General features: G+C 32.7%; 1 protein-coding gene across 1 annotated transcript; it reads right to left on the reverse strand.

Annotated features, from left to right (window-relative positions):
- Window positions 1–1,666: 1,666 nt before the first annotated feature.
- On the reverse strand, window positions 1,667–3,267 carry LOC124370961. Its single transcript, XM_046829266.1, has one exon. The coding sequence runs from the start codon at window positions 3,265–3,267 to the stop codon at window positions 2,200–2,202; it is 1,068 nt and encodes a 355-aa protein (XP_046685222.1). The 3' UTR covers window positions 1,667–2,199.
- Window positions 3,268–17,113: the final 13,846 nt, after the last annotated feature.

The following is a 17,113-nucleotide window of genomic DNA, read 5'->3' on the forward strand; positions in this document are numbered from 1 at the left end:
GCATAACCGGTGAAGGTAGTTATCCTATCTCAGGAGTATCCCTTTAGCACAAACACTTCATCATAGTACATAGATATTTAATTCATTTTGAATTATTAGGTAAATGAAATAAGCAATACAAAAGTTATTCTTATTATAAAAGTTACTATATATTGGCTTAACTTATTAATCTTTCTTTTTTTACATTTGCCACGCTCTTTTTCTACAATTTTTTCCCTTGTTTGTTTGCTATAGTTATTTAAAAGAATATTAGTAAAGATATTTATGCACTTTTTTACATAAATCAAAGAACTAACAGAACAAGTTTTACATGGAAAAATGCATGAGTCGCTAAGGTGATCTAACATTAAATTGTTCAAAACTTTTCTCTGTTTTAACATTAGAAACATTTTTCATACCTGTCGCTTACAACAAGTTTAAAGAGTTTAAGACAATCAGTTAAAATATTTACAACTAAACTAGATGGGTACTTCAAACTTCCCCTGTCAATGACCTGTAGATAAGAACTGTACACGTTGTTGCTAGAGACTAGCTCTTTGTATTCTACAAAGCATTTTTCACATTGTTTACAAGTATTCGATTTTAGCATTTTGAAACATATGTACCCACCTATGTAAACTAAGGCTACTAAGTCATTCTCTGAGATGGCAACATCATTTAATGCTTTAATTACATCTTCAAAATCAATATCATTAAAATCAAAACTATCGCTTTATTCAACAAGGTCTTGGTCTGTAAAAAATAAATCTTTGATCTCAAATATCTTATTAGAAGCTGATACAACCTTTATTAGGCTGACAGCTTTCAGTATTTTTTTTTTTTTTTTTTTTTTTTTTTTTTGCCTCAAGAACTTGTACAACAGAAATATTGTAGCATCCTCCACACATTTGTCTGTACTGCCCAAACCTCGCTTCTAAGTTATCTGTTTGAAAATTTACCCATTAGCACTTATTTAAACTTAAAACTATTTAATAAGTACTTAATTACAACTATTATAGGCTTTACACTGTGAACCAAGGCAGTTTGAGTGTCCAAAGTGAGTTTGCCATTTCGTTTCCTTCTATTACCCGTTTCCTCCCCTTGAACTGGCAAGCTGTCCCATGCTTCTAACCACTCAACAAACTTCATTAAATATAACACGGTTTCATCCGTCAACGTTTGCACTGGATTACAAAACTTATCATTAAACCTCACATCTTTGAAGGGGTTCTTTACGTTAACAATCTTCCACCACGTAAGAATTATCTCTAAAAACATTGTTGTGCCAAAAATGCATTATTGTTATTTTGAATAGCGTGGTGCTTTAGAGCAGCTATGTTCTTAACATCAAACAGTTTCACACATAAATCTACGTTTTGTCTCTCAATATTAGTTGGAAATAAAACTTTTTTTGTTAATGATAGGGCTGTTTTAACAACAAAACGTTCTTCTAATTTTTGAATAATTTTTAGATGTGAAAACACTTGCAAAAATGAGTATTTTTACTATCATAAAAGTCAGGGAAGATAAATTATTGATTATTGTCTGATTGGTTCAGCCAGTTGTTTCTTATGGCAGTTGTTCACATTTAAAAAGGTGAACAGTGTCAAATATAACAAAAATTTCCTGTTGTTTGTTATAAGGATTGAAAAAAACTACTATTAAGTGTTTCACCACAAAGCTTTGTAAACATAGCTCTGTTAACACCATTGTTGTCGGAAATAATTGTTAACACTATATACCCAACATCAGTTAACATTTTCAATACTTGTAAAATTAGACTATACGAATAATCACTGGTTAAATCTCTACAGGGAAATAACCCTACAATATCTTTATTGTGTGAAAGTAGTGAGCTTATCATAAATGACTGAATGGTTGTTGGTAATCCAATAGAGTTTTGGTTTTGATTATGAGCTAGTCCTTCCAATTTACCACCTGTATAGCTCATTTCTGGTTTTACATAAATTTCATCAATAAGTAAGCTACATACATTTTCATTTTCTTTCATACAGGATAACTTTTGTAGATATCTAATATGAGTAGTATCTATTCCAGAGCTATCAGTTCCTAAGTTTGAGGTAAAAGATTGCAAGTATCGATGGGGCATAGCCAAAACTTTGGCATCTCTAATCTTTTTGTATGCAGCTGGAAAACAAAAGATTAACGTTGCAAACCAAATTAAGGAAGACGTACAATACGAAATTTTAACTGAAACTGCTAATTTAATTTGTTCTTTAAAGAAAGTTTGTTCTTTTCTGCAACATTAGTGTCTGTTGTTTCTTCTAACATCCCATCCACCAAACTGCTTATACATTCTACTTTGTCTGATTTTGGTATGTCTATTACTTCAGAGGATAGCTTTTTAATTATATTTCTTAGCTTGGACCAACTGTCAATTTTTAAGTTCTGTGAAAACGTTCGCAAATAACTACTATTATCGATCAAGTTATTATTTTTAACTAAATAAAAGGACAAGTCGTCTTTAATGTTTAAGGACAATGTAACTGTAGGGTAAATATTGTCTTTAATGGAAACTAAAAATAAAAATAGTTGGTTGTTGTCCTGTTGAGAATATACATTGTTAAGTTCTAAGTTACACATCTTACTGTAATTATTTGTGAGACAGCTGAATGAGTCAATTCTGTCCCGCCGTTCTTCCTCTTGGATTTGTTTTTGGTGTCGCTCTTCTGCTTCCCTTCTTCTTTCTTCTGAATCCTTCCTCTCAGCCGGCAGATCCTTTCCAATGTAGTTAGGCAAATTTTCAAAAATTGTTGGAACCGCATCGTTCCTTAGCTTTAGCCTATCCCGCTTAACTGTTAAAATGGTGCCGTCAGGTCGAGTTACAGTGTCTTCCTTTATTATATATCGCTCGTCAAAATGTTTAATGCACACGCGGGAGTTGGACGTAACCTCACAACTATCTCTGTGAATCGCTCTTAGCCACGTACGGAATGTCTCAGGATCTTTCGGAAATGAAAAAACATTAACAAATGGCTTAACATAATTGCTTTTACACTCTGGAACGCAACATTTACTCGGCGTATAAACCAGGCTCCGACAAAATCCACACACACAGTATCCCCAACAGATGTGTCCTGTAGTCAACAAACGGTCACAATTGACTGGTGTCAATGACAAGTGAAAGTAAGTAAAAGTATGAGGGTGCGAAACGCCGAGATGGTTGAGCCCGAGCCCGCCCCTTACCGTGACGTCACGCAGCCAGCGGCAGGGCAGCAGCGAGGCCTGGGATTCTAGTGTGGCCTTGACCTGTTCCAATCCCGCCATTTCTACTGTTGTGCTAATAAAGGCTGTTTCCACGGCGCTTGTTCAGTTGAATACATTTCTTAGTGATTGATTTTATTTCTTAACTGTGATACATGTAAATTATTAGTTTTTGCTAGGATCATAATATTTTTGCAACAAATATATTCTTGTAAAATGAATGACGATCCTGATTTATTACTTAGAAGTGAAGAAATCAAACGCGAGATTGAAGGTTATAGTGAGGGGGCGCTTTTCATTCTGATTCTGATGTGTTATGTGACAACAATGAAGAAGATGACTCAAATATTATGTACATGGACATTGATTATAATGTTGAACAAATTGAATGTGGTATACTTGATGAAAAGGCTACAGTTGTACCGGTGGCGGCAAGTCCAAATCAAACCATTCATCCTCATCCATCATTCATCCATGTCGCAGTTGTAAATGGGAGCATAATGGTCATTTTCACAATAAAATATTTACATTTGATGAATCCAATACAGGCCTACTTTCTGATCTGGAAAATGGCTCTAATAAGGAGATTGATATTTTTCATAAATATTTTGATTGGGATCTAGTTTCACACATAACTGATGAAACTAATAAGTATGCTAGGATTATCTTGGAAGACGGTGGAAATATTACTCCAGGCCCCTAAGTAGGGTGTTCGCATATTCGAGAATAAGCGTATTTCGGGAACAGGTGAAGTCCGAGCATTCGATGAGGAATCTGGGCGAGCTTTTAAAAGAAATATTAATCTTGCAGGCATTTTTTTCCTTAATTATTTTTTATACGATAATGTCATAGTTATCTTGGAGTAAATAACGTGCAAAAATTTCATTTACACAGGTCAATCAGTTCTCGAGATATCGTGCGGGCACCTAGTTTCTAGGGTTAACACCGATTAAGGCAATAAAGGTGCAAGATTTTCTCTGTTTGTTGTAGTTTTATGAATAAAGAAAATTAGTTTGATCTGAAGAAAAACTCACCAAAAGAATTATAAATTAAGAAACTAAGGTTAAGTGTCATTTACACAGCAAGGGTTAACTTGACCAGATGTTTATTACTGTGTTCTAAATTGAGGCAAAAGATATATCGCAGATTTATTAACGTGTATTAGAAAATATATTTGCCATAGGTCAATTAATATAAGAGAAATTGTCTTGTAAGGCTATTGCAGTTTCAAAAACTAAGTAAGAATGAGCATATATAATTCGACATTGTTTACGCACGTTATTGAGTTTTTCCTTGATAGTCACATATATCTAATTATTGAATAACATGTTCGTGGTTGTAATAAGGTTCATCCTTAATAACTGTAGGTGAGAAAACTTAATCGTACGTTGGTTAGCGGATGATGTATTTAATGTTACACGAGGTTGGCAGCTTATTAGGAAATTGTGATTTAAATTATTCTATTTGAGCGTTGGTAAAAACACGTATTTGTTTAGTATCCTCTATTTGTTATCGTCACATATAAGCATGCAAATATAGAATAATATAATTTGTAAATTAGAAGTAAGGCAATGCCGAGAAAGCTGGAAATAATAGATGGTTTATCATGTCTCGCTTCAAGTTAAAAATATGGGCAATTAAAGAGAAACATATAGGCCGTTGGAATAAAAAAATCAGATAAATAGCAATTTGAGGCAAAACTTTTCTTTTTGCACCGTGGTTGTCCAATGCTTCTTACAATAGTATATAGCCGATCTCAATACAGAGAGTCCGGATAATACTTCAAAATATTTAGAAAATTCTGTGGTTAAAGTTGATACCTCTTAGTGGAACAATTTCGACAGTTGCAATTAGAAATATTTACTGGTCCGTAATTGTGTATTGATTGATATTAAAAGTTATTATACTTTTGATTGCGTGTTAGTTCTCCAATGGTTACAATTTTTGCGTGGTTTATTCAGTCTCATTGAGACCATATATTATTGCCACATTAACTAATATTGTTCTCGCATAAAGATTTAGTGGTACATATACTCGTGTCAAATTATTTGCTAGCAACTTATAGTCGATAAAACTGTTTTTTGTCCGTTAGTTTGTCAATGCTTGAAATGCAAGCTTAACGTATCCAGTCTCGCCACGGGGAGGCCGGCAAACACGGAGACCATATACTATTAACAGAATTACAGGTATCGTCGATTAATGATGTTCACTCATATCGTGTACAAATTTGTATATTTAGTTCTGTATATACTTGTGACAAATGGCTTGGTAACAAACTATTTTATTATATTGGTAATATCGGGTTTGTTATTACTTATTACTTTTTCTAATAATATAAATGTTATTATATTACATTTATATTTTGGTAATAACTTATTGTTGTTGAAACTGTTATTTGCCCGTTAGTTTGTCAATGCTTTAAATGTAAGCACGACATATCCAGTCTCGCCCCGGGGAGACATGGAGACCATATCTTATGAACAGGAAACTTATTTACATCGACGAGGAGTTTTTTTTTGGCAGATCCCCTAGCCTACTGCCAGAGTCAATCACAACGGGGAGGTTTGGTTTGGCAGGCCCCCTAGCCTACTGCCAATGTCAATTACAACAAGGAGTTTGGTTTGGTTGGTATATCCGGAGAGCCTAAAGCATATAACGCGCCTTTGGCGGAGCAATTTCCGAAATAGTGGGTTCTGCGGCAGAAAACAGTGATTTCGTGCTATAGTATAAGTAATACCCGAAACTGCGCAACACATTTTGTCACAGTTCAGTCACTGTGTTCTGTAAAACGGTCGAGGGAGGAAAATTACTAAAAAGTTATATATTTTCTCTTATCAAATACTAATATATAAACAAGTATCTAACTCTCTCCAGTTATCGTTAAATTCGCGTTTTACGTCTTTTTATTTACAGTCAATATCGCAGTAAATACTCATTGTGGAAGTACAATCTTTGGAGATTTATTTTCCATGTTTTAGTCTGTATATATAAGGTGGTGTCACTCAATTTTCCTACCCTTATAGTTAAACACATAATTAGTAAAATGTTAAAACTTTTGCCTTGTTTAGTTCATTTTTTCATTTGTATACGTATTATAACTTTGTACTATCTACAATTTCATAAGCCTTTTTAGATAGTAATTCCAGTAAATATGCATAAATATTCAGAAGCGAAGAAAGAGGAGGGAACAGGAAAATAAAAGATGAAATATGAAGAAAAAGCGAGATAAAAGAAAAAGTATCAGAAGCAGTCTTTCACAAATACCCCCTCTAGTTGGAGATTACATGGAAGTTTCGGTTGTAATTTATTTCATCTATACGAGTAGTCACACAACTGAAGCACACTTGATGAAAGACTTTCATTCCCGGCCGTATATAGTACCATGCCTTCTAAGCTCAAAATGAATGGAAAGCAGGTCGTAACCTTTTGCAAATTTCAAGGACAATTACGAGTACGCCCACAGCCGGAAGTAACATAAGATTAAGATAAACATAACAAAACACGAAAAATTTATGTTTTTTTATTCATCAAAACTTATTCTGTATGATTACTGATATCGCTAAAAGAATACGATGATATTATTATAAATAGCGGTCGCCCGCAACTCCGCCCGCGTGGATGTCGGTTACAGTTGCAATAAACCTACCCAGGAAAGACATGGTCAGCAAAATGATTCCCAGGTCAATTCACAGACACCAAAACTAACATCGACGACGCAGTCATTATCCGCAGGCTGCACAGATTGTCTTTCTGTGGATGTTTAAGTTGTTAATGATGAAAATATTTAAATGTAATTAATACTAAGTTTTCACTTCAGTCGGTAGTCCCGCAGTGCAACCCGTTGTTTTAGGATAGATTATTGTATAGCTTCTCTATATACAACATTTGACGTTAAATTATGTTCAGGTAGCAAAATATACTAATGGTCGGGAGCCCAGACCCGTGATAGGGCAACGTAAAGTTTCCCATGCGTAAAACATTTTTTTCGTAAATCAATTCCAACTAATTTGAATCGTTGGCCCTGGGATTTGTTTATCGTTAGTGCTAAAGAAATTCTTACTGGAAATTGGAGCCTTTTGAAGGGTATAGGCGATACTCAGTTGTCATTGCTATAGACTTGGTATAGAATAACCACCAATAAATAAACGAATCAAAACATGTGAAATAATATAAAGATTTTCCTAACCAGAGCCGAGCCTTGCCTAGTTACGTACCGTACAGAGCTCGCTGCTCTAAAATAAACTTAAACTACTAAGACAAAAATGAAGAGGAACTGTAGTGTTTGTAAAAAGTGAGAAAAGAAATCGGAAAGGAAAGGAAAAAAAATTATATATGAATAGGGAGACCAGGAGATTAACTGTCAACTAAGAAGAGATTCAATCTGAAACCAGTAAAAATGCCAGACAATTTAAACCAAAGGCGATGATCACTATGTCCCTATCTGCCAATCTGCTGTTGCTGACACGGACCTACTGCGACCTAAACCGTTCAAGGTAGAATAAAAGACCGATCGCGATAGTTATCAACGTAGGATAGAATAACCACCAAGAAATGAAAAGAATCAAAGATAGGTGAAATAATATAAAACGTTTACTGTTCATAATCTGCCTATTTTGCTCTGTTGAGTACCGTACAGAGCTCGGTGCTCCATCCCTTACTACCATCTCTGTCCCTAACTATTGGTCAATTTTAACGTGTTTTTCGACTCATTTTGAGGGGTTTAAAATAAAAAAATTCCGGTTTTCAGACTTTTCCCGGTGGTTTCACGGCAAAAGCCAACTACGTGCCAAATTTCGTGTTTCCAGCACTTCTAGAAGTACCTTAGAATTTGTATACGTGAGTGAGTTACACATGCGGCTGTATATATATTAGATTAGTTCATTATGTATTTAAAACTCAAGGAACTAAGTGAATAAGCAAGCATAATTTAATGTACTTAATGATCACCATGGCTTAGTTTTGAAATATATAAATCATATAGACCCTACGGTAAGATTAAATATAAAATAATACATGTAATTAACGGAAATTGGCCAAACATACGTAAAATGCTTTGTTTAATTTGGTAGTAAACCGCTTTAAAATCGTATATAATACCGTAACTCCGTAACGTTAATTTTAATACTGAATGTAGCCAGTTAAATAGGTAACATCTATAGTTTTGGATATGTCAATGCCTATCTTAAAAAACCTATCCGTTCATATATTCTAATACCTGGCTGTCAGCGTATGTAGACTATTTGTTTAGGTTCATTTATGGAATATTTGAACAATAAAATCCTTAATTTAGTAAATATATTAGGCAACATTTGGAAAAAAGTCAGTTTTTTAGATGAATAGCTATGTTTATTTTTTACATTCTAACATTATCCAATGTTTTTAAAATAAGTTGTAATAGTAATGTTTGCTATACTAAATCCCTTCAAACAATCTGACATCAATTCACAGTAGAGTATGTAAATGTATCTTGCGTTGTATTGTATATGTTAATATAGTCGGTAGGCAAGTCTCAGACTAAGCATCATATATAGCACATTTAATTAGGGAAAAAAATTAGTTATGTATATACGAATAGCAGGTTTGATCAAATAAATTAAATGGCAATGTTAATGAAGCGAGTATACACAACCACAAGACCTGTTGGCAGTAGATGTTGAAGCTACCCGGCCCAATATTTATCAATCAACTGCTGTTTCTCCTCAACATTTCCCCACTGGCCCATCGCTTTTACACAGTACTGGATGTTCCAAGTTTATAACTTGCTTTATGTATCAATCATAAAATTGGTTCTAATAAATGATCTCTCACCGGCCCATCGATCCCAAAGAGAAATCGTCAATGCAAGTTTAGCATGAATCTTTTGTACTATACCTATATACCCCCCCCCCTCTCTCTCTCTCTCTTCTCACTCCCCCCCCCCCTCTCCACCCACTCTCTCTCTCTCTCTCTCTCTCTCTCTCTCTCTCTCTCTCTCTCACTCACTCTCACTGTCTCTCTCTTCAATATTACGTAAAATACTATAATCGGGTGTAAAATTAAAAATTAGGGTGTAAAATGCCAGCATGGCGTTTTCTTTAACTTTTTTTTAATTTTTTTGTAAGCAGTTGGTTGAAAATATAAAAAGCAGTTACATTTGTGTATTACTTTCCTGTTACCAGTAAGAGATCAAGTGTGATATAGACAAAGAGAATTCGAACGACTCTAAACGCTATACTACTAAATGCAGTACTTAAATCATTAATCAGATATGCCACTTCAATAAGTATACATTATTGTGATAGTTATATTTAAAGGTCACACATTAAAGAATTTCTTAACTGAGTGAAGATTGACTACATCTATTACAGCTATATATTTATCGTACACCAGTTTAACATGTTGACTGTGGCTAATAACTTACGGGACAAAAGGGAGAGTTAAGAGTAGTCACTTGCAATCAGTTTAGCAGTGAAGGTATTAATAGCCAAAACTATTACAACAAATTTAAACTAACATCAATTTTTTAGCCGTAGACTTAGGGGACATGTTTTATTTGTATTGTCACATCCAAATGCATCGTAATATTTTAATATTTTTATTGGTGAGTCAAACATAAATTTAATTTTTGTACTTCATACTAGTAAAAAACTTGCTTTGTACTTCATCGTTTAAGAAAACATAACACTAACCACATATTAAACATAGATACCTAATGTTTGTTGTATCAGACAAGAAATTTACAAGCGCTTGGTAGTCATTTGCAATTGAGACGAAAATCCTTACTTTGCTTAATAAAAACTATGTAATTATGTTTTATGCATGTATTTCTTTAAACAATAAATATTTAGATTTTATTTGTTTTTAAGGTCACAAACGCCCCGATAAACTATATAGCCCACAAAAAACGTATTTACCAACTTACTTAGACTTCTTTGTTTATATTTAGAGATCCGCTAACCGACTAAATAAAACTCTTTACGTAATTTTTTTATTAGTTTATTTGAACTTCTGTTTCCAGTTTTAAAACTATTTAATAGTGGTTATTGGTAAAAGAGATAGGAGATAAGAGATCTCGAATTACTTTTAAAATGATTTTGAAAACAGCAGTTCCTTAAAGTTTCAAACATTAATTGGCTCTCAATAAAATAATGTTTATCCTACATTCAAAATACTTATATTTAATAACCGATTGCTTACAGGACAAATTGTCTTGTAAAGGTTTCTCATGATTTTTTAATATTCGTATTAAAATTGTATTAAAATTCGTTTTCTTGACTCAAAATTAAAATCACCTGGAATTAAAATTTTTTTATAACATTAAAATTTTTGAATTAATTAAAAGTAAAAAGTACTCATACTGTATTCTAAGCAAAAATGTTATTTAAATGTTGCTGAAAACTTAATTACACTACGTGTTTCACAATTGCCACCTATTCAAAGTGAAAATTGTAACTATCCTGTATACATTTAAACATTATTGACAACATCTTAAAATCTTGAAGAATTAAAACTATTTTTAGAAACAACCTTGATAACTGTACTTCAACTCACTTTAACTTTTACTATCTTACAATCATGCGTTCATAATTTGGTAAACATAAATATGTTTCAATTCAGTTGTATCAATATAATACAATATCCCGCAAATCCCAAGCAGAATATCTTTGGTAAAAGGAATGAACGAGTGTAACATTAAATTAAAAACGTTGAACACTGAAAAATGCAGTAACATTGGCGAGTTACGCTTATTACCGCCTCCCCCGTAACTGAACCTCATCACCGATGCCCTTGGTAGGTATCTGACTATCCAATCACAAGGCTAGAGAAATAATTGTCAACTGTTTTAGTAATAATGTAACTAGTTATCTTCTATTGTTGACTTCCAGATAAACAGCTGTCTTTCTGTACCATACGTACCTTCGCCGACCCTTTATTGAGAAACTATATTTTTAATTTTCGTTCATTTTTAATAATCAACTTATATTTTAAAAAGTGTTCATATCTATTTATTAGTTAAATTTTAATTTGCCAATTTAAAAAAATCTACAGTTAATTTATAAAAACATACTTAGTGTGCTGAAAGTTTCGTAATTATATTCAATAATAAAGGTTAATAAGATTCCTTTTTGATTTTAGATGTAACAATAAGCTTCATATAAACGTTAACGGCGTTAATCAACATTTGTGTCGAAATGTTACCATAAAATATGTACTAAAAGTCTTACACAAACTAGTTCCATGTGTTATGGGCAATCGATGCTGTTAATTACAAAGAACACGTTTTTGATTGTTTAAAAATGATTCAATGAGGAGATAGACAGTTTACAGCCTTTCACAGATCTCCTTAGTCAGGTAAGTTCTACTAGTGGAGTTTGTCACCTACACTGGATTGTATGATACTCGAGGTAAGGTCAAGGGTACTCAATTGAAGATCGTGAGTTTGATCTCGCTTCGAGCACCATCTCAGCTAGTGATGGTAAAAATGGGTAGACTCTAATACTGGTGCAGATTTAATAAAATTTCACATTTTGAGTTTGCTAATTATAATTTAAAATCAAAACAGTTTTTATACATAAGTGATCATTTGATAATATGTCTTTCTTTATAGATAAAAGTAAATGTTATGTTATTATTGCCAAAAAATTGTGGGTGCTTGTGGTTATTTACTTCAATTATATATATAAAAAGTTGTTTTACCTTTTAGAAGATGACTTGTGGAAGATTTTCCGACATCAAATTGTATTAAAGAACAGTTTTAGTTTTTAATATATTACATTTTACAGTTATGAGAAACGCTTTTCTGAATCACGAAAAAGCTATTAATATTTTACAGCACAAAGTCAGTGTTTGAAGCTCAAGACAATTTACCAGGCATAAAGTATTCAGACGGAGAACAGAACAACAATACAGCGAGACAACGTACGGTGATGACGCGACGGCCACAGGAGCCATTCAAGCGTCCTCTTTTTATAGCATCTCTATTTATATGTCATCCATACTTACAAGGACGTAACGGATTTAATTTTTTAGTTATTGTATTCTTAGTTAAGTATTTTCTTCTAAAAATTTGATTTTGCTTCTTTCATTTACTTAGATTAATTTAATAAACAAAAATAGAAAAGTTTTTTATTATTTAAAAATGCAACTATTTTTCCATTGTATTTAATATGATATTAGATATTTGTTATTTTAATTATAATATGATTTGTTTAGTTGGATTTAGATGATCAGAATAAACTATGTTTTAACAAAACTATGTTACTATTTATGATTTTTAGTAACTAAACCATATTATGTAAATATGTATAAATAATGGTGTGTTTACATATAATAATATGGTACATATAAAGAATAGTCTGGACTATAGAATAGTCAAATACCAATACAATAATAATATATATTATTGAAAAAAAAACTGCCCTGTAGCCACAATACACGTAAATCAATTGGACAAAGAATACGTTACATACGAATCAGTAAAAGGGAAACACATAGAACTGACATGTTCAGACATGTCCATGACGCGATATAACCTGAATAACTTATAGGTCAAGAATAAGCTACCAATGACAACATTATTTGCTCATGCAATAAGGCAGAATAGTTTGTTTTCAGACTCAAAACGTCTTTAGAAACAATATCGAATAGATCGATCTTTTCAAGCATAGCAACATCTGATTTTAGTTATGGTTAAACATTGCAGTACGGTTTCAAACCCCACATCTGGAAATATTTACATGAGTGCGAATTATGTTCTGTTGGAGATGGTGCCCTTTCTTTGAAAAGAACTTCCAAGAGCGATCATTCAATTTGGTCATCTAGGTTAGAACTAGTCAGAACCTGAGCATTTTAAATATTGCCGCAATTCATTAAAAGTGACCAATGTGGCCTTCCAGAGTTCTTAATGCAGACATCGCTTCTGCGTAAACTCATTAACAACCATGAAATAAATACACCTTAAGCAAGTCACAGAAAAGTGTATATATATACTTTTTGCGATTCAATGTTTATTGAAATTAAACAAGGCTATTGCCGTTTATACAAAATGAATGAAAATAAAAGTCATTTGTCAGGTATTTTGTTTTCCGATCATATGTTAGTTTAGTTATTTAAACGCATATGTGACAGTTATGGCCAAATACAAAATAATCGAATCGTAAAAAGTGGGGGCTCTGTGGTGTAATAGTAGCACAGTCACCCGGCAAGTGAGAGATCCGGGTTCGAGTCCCGGAGGAGCAAGTACTTTTTGCGATTCAATGTTTATTGAAATTATATATATATATATATATAAAGTAAGTCCCCAGTGCTTGACATGTTTTAGTGTTCATCCAAAGTACTTTTTTATGCTGTTCAAAAAAAACTGGTTATTCAGTTACCTTTATCTGACTACTTCTTACCTGTAGTGCGATTAAACAGGCAGCGTAACAATTCTGGAATCTAACATATAAAGTGCGTAAGGATGATGTTCTGAAATTTAAATCATTGGATGATACTGTTAACTACACGCATCACGAAATAAGAATACGCATATGAAATAAACTGAAAATCTCCAGATTTCATTTAATTTCTTATATAAAAGTTTGAGCGTGATAAATAATCCACCAGAAGAATCGAGCTGACTTCTATACACTACATTGACAGACGTGTGATCACACACTATTGATACCGTAGAGACAGCAATATTGCAGCGGAAGTGCTAATAGCCACCGTCAACAAGTCCGGATCCAGTGTATCATATTCGTCATAAACGTCAGAAACTATTCGTATAGCTATGAGTAATGTTTCATACTCACAAAATACACAACATTTTATTTACATCGTTCACATTATTCAGATTATGCTATGTAATTCTCAGGTGGTTTATATTTAATATTATCTGTTATAAATATCGATAAATACAAACCCTATATCTCTCAATAAATTATCTCAACATTTACATAGAGAAGCACGCCATTACAACTTATAATCACTTACTTTTACTAGTTAACTCTCTCAGCTTATTCCGTAAGCAAAGGTTGTTAGTTCTGAGTCACAAACGCCATCAAATACTATCAATCATAGGTCCTGTTGTATTTACTATGGGTAAAATATGGCAATCGCTGTTACATTGCCAACGTCAGATAATACTTGAATGAGTGAGTACTATATTTGATGATATACGTTTCTGAACATGAAAGGTTATAGCTTTCAGTTACATAGAGTTTTAAAACACTCGACGTCAGTTACCTTCATACTGGGCTGCATTCTTTGTGCGAACTCAGTTGCACTGATCATCCGAAGTTAGTACATATTCTAACACATTTCCTGTTACTGAAATATCCTAGTATTACTATGAAACACAGCGTTCGTTGGAAGTAAATTTCTTCACAGCATACATGAACCTAACAGTGTAATCTTCTGTTAAATGTAAGATGCAGGAATGTACATTTACCAAAAGGTATTGCTGATTAGTATAAAATGTACAGCTTCAGAAGTTTTCCGATTAAATTTTCAATCTGGAAGCCATTCTTTTCAACTAAATAGGTTTGAAATTCTGATAACTATGATCATTCCAAGAAGAGATATTAGGGATAAAGTACCAAAAATAAAGAAAAAAAATCTTTTTTAAAGCTGGGTATATCTTGTTAACCCTTTCCGGGCCAGGCGGCAATATATTGCCGCCACTGATCGTGTCTGAAAAGTGCCAGGCGGCAATATATTGCCGCCTTGATATTCGTTGTTTTCTTAAAGAAATACTACGTCAAATGATTAAAGTTTTATGTTTTTTTTATTCCCTGGTATATTTTTAGATAATTAATATGAATATAATTTTTATTTTGGAGGTCTATGCATTTTTATTTCGTAATTGTCACGTGACATTATCAGCTGACTCGATCTATTGTTGTTAATTCTTTATGCTTTAGTGTAATCGTACTATTGTATGCTGGATTCTCCTTTATTATTTTATTTTGTGGTTGTAAATATTAGTAGTGTTAGTATTTATGTGCTTAGCTATTGTGTGTAGTAGTTACAATGACTGACAATTTGTGATCTCATGGGAATAAAATTGTAAGTAGCATATTTGTAAATAGAAAAAGTGTAAATAAATTTCAAATAAAATTGTGTAAATATTACTGGGTAAATAGTGTTTTTAACTGTATTGAAACTGTTTATGGATCCTACAATCATCTGTTTACGGTACATCCATAATGTGAATATTTATTTTAAGTTTCTTGCAATGTAAGAGTCAGTTGCTGTATCACTTGTTGCGAAGTACAATTATGCGTATTTATACAAAATGTGTCATAAAAAATTTATTTATGAGAGAAATAACACAAAATTTTGTATAGTTGTTCCTTTCTAAATGTACAATATAATAAAATAGCTTCCCACAGTAAAATTATTTTTCCTTTTTTAGTTATTTACAAAAAAAAAATAAAAAAATACAATTTTTTTATGTAATCTATTAAAACGCTATTTTTTTTTAAATTTTAAATTACTTAAAACTACATCTATATATTTCTTGTTGATAGTATATATCTATACGAGTAATTTGGTGCAACTTTTAGGCCATTCTCTAATTGTTATGAAAAGTTACAAATTTTAATCTGCAAAATCGCCAATTTTAGCCTGGCACTTTTGACTAGTCACAGGGGATATGATATGTGAGAAAATTTTACAACATCTCATATTTGGTCCTGGCCCTGAAAGGGTTAAAGTATCTAAAAATACATTAGCGACTTATTATTCATCTAAGAGAAACGTAATAAAGACAGTCTCAGTATTAGGATTATTTAGAGGATATGCGCCTTTATTCCATGGGATTAAGTAGCATAAGGATAACTGATCAATAGGGTTTCCTCAATAACAACCTCGGAGCTAATTAAAATAGTACGACCGAAAATTTTAAGAGTCACACTATCAAGAGGTGCGTGGAGTTATTAAGACTTTTCAATTATCAAGATTCAACCGGGACCAGCGTTAACTCCGGGCCAGCAGACTCCATTGTCACGTCACGAACAGTCGCTGAGAAACTGAACTGTACCCTTTTGTAAAACATTGCGAGGAGCCGCACTCGTGAACTCTTGCTGGCCTAGTTCTATTACACTTTTTTATGTGATTTTTAAATATATAAATAACCGATATTTCTTCGCAAATTACAAGTCAGCCACCGTTCGTGACGTGGCAGTGGTGGAGGAGGAACAGCCTGCCATACCGGGGAGGAGTTAACGCTGGCCCCTATCCAACACATGTGCTGTGACTTTCAGATATGAAATTTTAAAACCACATTAATTGAAAAATAGAAAAAATTTTGTTACGAGGTATTCACAAAATAATCGTTTTTTAACACAAGTCTGGTTAAAACGAAAATTTTGTTGGCTGTATTAAAAAAAAATTGGTCATGGCTTGTAATCAATGACTAATGAGTTGTTACATATTACTCTGTCTTTCAATAGGAATGGAACTGTGGAGTTCGACGACCTGGTGCCTCCATTTCCTTGTTCATCAAATGAACGATTTGCATTTACAGATATAAAATCTTGACCTTGGACGTTTTCATCTGATGTTGGAATGTTACATTATCTTCAGAATCTGGTGATTGTAGTTCTTGTCCGTTTCTATTTTAATCTTTTTCGTGTTCATCAGTTACGGGTACACTGTCGTAGCTTCAATGTCTGTACTAGAGCTCGGGTTTTGTGGTGTCGATAAATAACATTTTGTTGGCTGTATTAAAAAAAAAATTGGTCATGGATTGTAATCAATGACTAATGAGTTGTTACAAATTGCTCTGTCATTTGTATTAATATTTATGATTACTATTACTATTATAATGTTTTTAAAACTTTACCATCCTAATAATACTCTTATATATAATACAAATTTAACTTTTCATTAAGTATATTAGTTTTAAATAGTGCTTACTCAATAACACAACATAAGTTTATCTAAA

This window comes from Homalodisca vitripennis, unplaced genomic scaffold (genome assembly GCF_021130785.1).
Source record: "Homalodisca vitripennis isolate AUS2020 unplaced genomic scaffold, UT_GWSS_2.1 ScUCBcl_732;HRSCAF=3363, whole genome shotgun sequence".
In the NCBI taxonomy this organism is placed as follows: domain Eukaryota; kingdom Metazoa; phylum Arthropoda; class Insecta; order Hemiptera; family Cicadellidae; genus Homalodisca; species Homalodisca vitripennis.